Source organism: Trichomycterus rosablanca, chromosome 4 (assembly GCF_030014385.1).
Source record: "Trichomycterus rosablanca isolate fTriRos1 chromosome 4, fTriRos1.hap1, whole genome shotgun sequence".
NCBI classification, from domain to species: domain Eukaryota; kingdom Metazoa; phylum Chordata; class Actinopteri; order Siluriformes; family Trichomycteridae; genus Trichomycterus; species Trichomycterus rosablanca.
The window spans coordinates 39864130-39870960 of NC_085991.1; the positions used below are offsets into that span (position 1 = coordinate 39864130).

General features: G+C 40.3%; 1 protein-coding gene across 1 annotated transcript; it reads left to right on the forward strand.

The window, feature by feature from the left end:
- Positions 1–1588: 1588 nt before the first annotated feature.
- On the forward strand, positions 1589–6497 carry pop7 (POP7 homolog, ribonuclease P/MRP subunit). The gene is made up of 2 exons (XM_062993309.1): positions 1589–1625; positions 4083–6497. The coding sequence occupies exon 2, from the start codon at positions 4126–4128 to the stop codon at positions 4579–4581; it is 456 nt and encodes a 151-aa protein (XP_062849379.1). The 5' UTR covers positions 1589–1625; positions 4083–4125; the 3' UTR covers positions 4582–6497.
- The last annotated feature ends 334 nt before the right edge of the window (positions 6498–6831 follow it).

A 6831-nucleotide genomic window follows, 5' to 3' on the forward strand; every position in this document is an offset into this window, starting at 1 on the left:
GTGTGTGTGCCGATGTATTCTGATATAAACTATATTATCCCCCTGTCCTACCTGTTTACACTCCTCTCCTGCGTTTCCCCTCACACCGTATCTTGCATTCTCATTGGCTGTTCGACACAGCACTCATTGCCAGACGTGCAACTGAGATCAAATATCTGACATGCTAGAAATCTCAATCCGGTCGCCGAGCGCTCGGCGAGCCGGTCGGATGGAGTTGTTGAGTAGTTCACACATGGCGACTGAGTGCCGAGTTTTGATCGCAGAGCGAACGCCGAGTTGCTCCCGACCCGACCAGTCGCCGAGCGAAATCTGGCCAGAAATCGTGTAGTGTGAACTTGGCATAAACGTCTTTCCCTGTGATAAAATCATAGCAGTAACGCACGGTCTTGAGTGGCTTATTGCTTTTATAAAACGGCGGTCAACATAAAATATAATAGAATACAACAATGTTCAATTTATAAATGTTTTTATTTACAAAAACACTTACAAAAAGCATTCTTCCGTGAAATCAGGTAGTCCGTTAACAGTGTTGCTAGGCAACATGAGGGCGAACATAACATTCACGATAAAGATTCCTCCACAAACACTATTACACTATTTCTTGGACGAAACACCCGCTTAATGATTAGGATTACTGTTTATATTAATCTGGACATTTCCATGTATAGTACATGACTTAAAATAGTGTTTAACTAAGTTTGTACTTTTTCTTTTCAGTGGCGTATTAATATGGGATGTGAGGTGGTCATAGGTGTGCGTATATCGGGGATTTTACAACGGCTTCGAACGCGGCTCAGCCAATCAGATTTTAGGACCGGAACTATCCGTTTTATAACAGTAGTTAGTTAGTTACTAGCTGCAAGAAGCAGCTGGCAACTAATGGATATATTAAAAACTCACTCACTTTCTTAACCGCTTATCCAATTAGGGTCGCAGGGGTGCTGGAGCCTATACCAGCTTTTTAATGGGCACAAGGCACACAGTAACACCAGGGTCCATTGCAGACACACACACACACACACACACACACACACACACACACACACACACACACACACACACACACACACACACACACACACACACACAAGGAGGAAACCGGAGCTCCCAGAGGAAACCCACGTAGACACGGGGAGAACATGCAAACTCCGCACAGAAAGGACCCAGACGGCCCCGCCTGGGGATCGAACCCAGGACCTTCTTGCTGTAAGGCGACAGTGCTACCCACCGAGCCGCCCTATATTAAAAACTGCAGAGTGTATTTTATTTTTTGTCATGCATTACATTTACATATATGACATTTAGCAGACGAATTACAATTGTGAATGAATACAGTACAAGCAGCTAAGAGTTAAGGGCCTTGTTTAGGGGCCCAACAGTGAGAACTTGGTACTGGTGTAACTTCAACCAGTATGCTTCTAGTCAATACCACCCACAGTCAAATTCTGTTATAGAATTTGTTACACGGGCCATGTTTGACGTTTTTGTCTCCACGGTTTTATTTAATGTTTAATGTTTATATGGACTTTTATTGTGAAATGTGGCCTGACGTGACAGGAAGTCGGTTTTGTTATTGCAGCCCGGTTGCAGAGAAGAGAGGTGACGGTGCTTCAGAATTTAAACAGGTAATGCTGGTATATAATATTTAAATTAATTTAACACCATACTTTACATTAATAAATACTCCTCACAAATATTATATAACATATGAAGAGCTTTATCTGCATTTACGTTTTTTAAGATATAATTTATACTCGCGTTAGCCAGCACTGTTGTGTTCAATGTTGCATATAAAGACTGTTAATAATAGTTACTTGTGTGTATTTTCTTTAGAAATGACCACAGTTTCTTTGATAGCTCAAATAAATCCGTTCTGTGTTGTAATTTAACTGGTTAAAACATATAATCTGCTCCAGTGGTTAGTGCTTCCAGTCTTCAGCAGTTACTCAAATAAAAACAGAGCAGTGGTTTCAGAACTGTGGTACTGTGGTGGACTAGTTACCGAAAGTCACATTACTAAATTAATTCTGAATAGCTTGAATTATATGTTTGTACTTTTTTAATCTTAAATATATACCGAAAAGTTTTATTTATACTTATAATGGAATGAAAATGTGTGTAGGGTTTATTACACATACTGTTCATTCTATGTAAACCATGTACTTAACTACATTCCTAAGTCAAGTCAAATTTATTACAGACTTTACAGAATCCAGGACCAACAGACCAAAAACCCCTGTTGAGCAAGCTGAGGGCAACAGTGGCAAGCAATGTTGCCAACTCCTTAGTAAGGAAAGTAGCTATTGGCTGTCCTAAAAGTCGCTAGAAGTCGCTAAATGACGACAAGCCACGTTACGCTTTATTTTTCACGTTAAGCGTTTTTTGTTCTGTCTGGGTCCCTTTTACTGTCTCATATCACACAGTAATCGCTTCTCACGTCCATGAACTAAAGAAAACAACAACTGAGACAAACACGTCTTCTCATCACTGATATTATAGCTCGATGCTTTTTGCATCAAAATGAACATCTGTAAGAACAGCACAAATCCCCACAGGTAATCTACACGCTCCACCATCACATCACTGCTCTTTACTTTCGTTGTGTAACGCCCAACGTTGATGACACAGGCTTGGTTTCCAAACACTGGTGGAAACGCCTGTGAGGCTGACCGCCTTGTGAGTGCTTTGGGGCGAGGGAGGAGCTCACGGCAGCACCCGCTGCTCGCTGAGGACAGTAACTGCAGAGCGATATGTGCTTTCACGTCAGAGTCTCCAAAAGTCTCCGATATCACCAGAAAAAGTCGCTAGATGGGTCTGAAAACTCGCTAAATATAAGTTGGCAACACTGGTGGCAAGGAAAAACTCCCATAAAATTACCTGAAGGAATCAGACTCAGTAGGGACCTCCATCCTCATTGGGTGGCCTGGTGGATAATTTGAATAAATAGGATTTACACAAATCATACAAACACAAAATTAAATTTAACTAAACGTTATAACTAGCAAAAGAATAATTGGAGTTCTTCATTGTTCAGTCCAGTCTGTGATAAAGTCTGTAGTGAGTTCTGGACATTTGTGGTGCCAACTTGCCAGGGACTGTCACATCTAGCAGGAGCAGCATTGTTGGCACGGCAGTATCAACTTGCAGACTTCAACCTCGGGTGGGTAAACAGGTTTCCGTCAGAACCACCTCAAAGTAAAAGAACAGAAAATGTAGTTAAAATGTGAAATCGTTAAGAGTAAAATGTCAGTTTTGCAGAGAGTAGCATGACACTCCGGCACCCCTAATTAAAACAACATAACTAAAAGGGAGAGCGAACAGCTAACAAAGTCATTAAGGCTTTCACAAGACGTCAGCGCCCACCTCCCCCACCGTCATCAAACCTGAGTGATCAAACACGAGAGGCAGAACGACAGCAACCCAACATCCCTGATTACCACAAGTTTCTATGACCTAGAACCACCAAGCTCTGCGCCTTTGTCTATAATCAGGGTGTCGCACTCCTTTCATTTTTTGTACAATTTGGCAACTGATCATTTTCGTCATAGACAAAAATGATTATATTAGTAATTATCTTGCAAAAATAACACACCTTTTGAGAATAAGGAGGATTGTTATATGTAGATGTACCACAGAATGTTCTATAAGACTCATTGGATAAATTTTTACCTTCTTCTACACATATATGAGGGATCTTCAAAAAGATTCCGCACTTTTCTATTTTGGTTTGAAATGGTGTGGGCGGGAGGAGTAGTAATTGGTCATGTCTGAGAGATGTTTATAGTCCGGATTTAGCACCATATGATTTCCACCTTTTCCACCAAAGGAAGGTGACTGTAGAAAAATGATGTAATTTGTGTTTGTTTCTTAATAAATAGAGTTAAAAAAAGTGCTGAAGTTTTTGATGAACCCCCGTATTTACATTCTCTATGTATGTGTGCCTTTTGGTGTGTGTTTTTCAAATGATCTAGACTGGGTCATATAATATTGGATTTAATACTCTCAAAAGTTCTCTGTCATACCCCTGTATTTTAGTTGCACCAGGGTGACAGTACAGAAGAATTAATAAGTGTATGTTTCAGTCCTCAGAACATCTACACACTCTTACTCATCAAAAGCTCTGACATGGCAGAGCAGCGAAATCAGGTCTCATCATCCATATCCCAGAAGCCATTGGGGTTTTCATCCTCGGAGGCTGCAGTGACTGAGATGGACCCGGTGGAATACACCCTTCGCAAACGCCTGCCGAGAAAGCTGCCCAAGCGACGTAATGACGTGTACATCAACATGAAGACCGACTTTAAGGCTCAGCTGGCCAGGTGTCAGAAGCTGCTGGACAGTGGTGCAGGTCACAGGGAGATCTGCATTCACGGCCTGGGACTAGCAATCAATCGAGCCATCAACATCGCTTTGCAGCTGCAGGCCTTTAGCCAGGGGGCACTGCAACTGTCAGCCAACACCTCCACTGTAGAGCTGGTAGATGACTTGGAACCTGAGGACCCGGATGAAGCAGGAGAGTCCCTGACACGCACACGCAACAACTCGGCCATCCACATCAAAGTGTTTTACCCCAGTGTGTGAAGAAAAATCAGTCCCAATTCCACTACAAAGATTAAAATATCCTACTGTCCTTTGTCCACATGGTACATCTATGATACAAGGATAAGCTGACTGGTGTTGGATAAGTTGAAACATGTTAAGTTGTGGTCACTTGTTTTGTTTTGAAAGCAAATCAACAATAATTAATGGAATTTGCTGTATGTGTTCATTTGGATGCGCTAAACCTTCCACAGCGAAAGTTGAGCAAACCCAGCTGTATATAGATTAGTGGCCTTGATGCATTGAATTTATTCAGATGGATGCAGTCTGTCCAAACAAACAGCACATACAGAAGCAAATGTGCAATGTGGTGGGAAAACGTTGGCTACTGAATAATATTGCCCCAGAAATATTGTGTAATGTTCAATTTTTTTTAATTTGAGCTGAAAATGTATTCCTGAGTTTCATTGCTGAATGGAAATACAATGATGTAATTAACACATTTTGAACAGATTATTCTTAACATTATGACCTAACGAGACTTAATTATTTCATTCAGCCAATGAGGAGGCCGGACTGAATGGTTCAAATGTCAACCAGCTCGGACAGGTTTGCACGGAAAAAAACAGCCAAATTATTTAAATTACTTAGTAATTAGTCTCAATCACTTCTTAATTGGTAACCGCACCACAATGGTGGACTACTTCCATCTCAGATCTAGCTTGGCCAGGCCCATTTCTCACACAACTGATAGAGTAAGCTTCTATTGTGACCATTACTTTACAGTGCCAACAGATGACGTTGTGCTGATAGAACTGTATTATATGAATGGTACTACTGCATCTACACAGCTTGGTTGTTTACAGGTGAAAGTGGCAGAGAAAGTGTCATTTATTTTTGATTAGAGTGCAAGTTGTCCACTCACTTTTTAGTTTGGATAAATTATGGAAGAATAAACAGCAATTTGTCTGTAAAACATGTATATAAAACACTTGTTTGTACTTCTGAGTTATATATTTTATTTGCTGTGCATTTATGTATGTCACCAGCGTTCTGCATATTAGTGTGCATGTTTTTGATATTGTTGTTGAAGACATTTGTGTTGTATATTTGTGCAAACGTTATTAAATATTACTATTTGTTTGCGAGCTATTTTTCTTCCCCTGCTGATGTTTTTCTGGTTAGTGGTGTCTCGATGGTTAAGGTGATGGTTAAGTCTTACTCATTTCCATTTTCTGTATTTAGCAGATGCTTTTTTCCCAAAGCAACGTACAGTACTGTAACAGTATATTGTATTAGTAATTGAGGGTTAAGGGCCTTGCTCAAGGGCCCAACAGTGGCAACCTGGCAGTGGTGAGGCTTGAACCAGCGACTCTTTGATTACTAGTCCAGTACTTTAACCGCTAGGCTACAACTGCTCTTTTACTTTTACTACTACCAAACAAGCATCAACTGGCTTTTGAGCAATTTAGCTGCCTTGATTGCATATTGACTGCTGTTAACTGCTTTGGATGAAACCTTGTTAGTAAGCCCAGGCGTCCACTTGAGGGCAGTGTATACCATTTTTTATACCATGTACTGTATATAATTTTCTAGTCATGTCTGACCTGTCTGGAGCTGTGAAGGCTATTCTCACTGACCTTAGATTTAATGTTCTGTGAAGTTCACTGATGTCCTTAATTGTATCACATGTGATCTGCATGGTCACAAGACTTAAAAATACAGTAAGCTTAATTAAAATTGCATTGAAGCGTTACATTTTTTAATGTTGGCATGAAAACGCGTTTTAACTTGACTATGACTATGAGTTTGTTTATTAGGATTTTAACGTCTTGCTGTGAGGCAACAGTGCTACCCACTTAGCCACCTTGCCGCCTATGACCGAGTCCATGGCTGTCAAGAAACTAAAACCAAACCCTATTGGCTGAGTCCACAATAAAGATTATGCACTTTTACAATTGTTGGTCTGTATTTTCCAATCCCATCTAGCATTATATGAGTAGACCCTGAACAATTAACGAGTGGCTGCGCAACAGTAAATTCAGGGTCACCTGTATTTGTGACACCCAATGAAAGAAAACAAGTATTCACCGTGCCCTTTGTTCTATTTTTCCAATTAAAATGTTACAATTGTTTAATACAGGTATTCAAACTAAATGTACCACTTATCACTTACACACTTACATCAGACAATGACAGCCGAAGTAAACCTAAAAAAACAAGACTAAGTACTAGTACTTCGCTGTGTTAGTTTCTGTTAAGAATGATTGTTTATTTAGAAGTTTTTAAAGT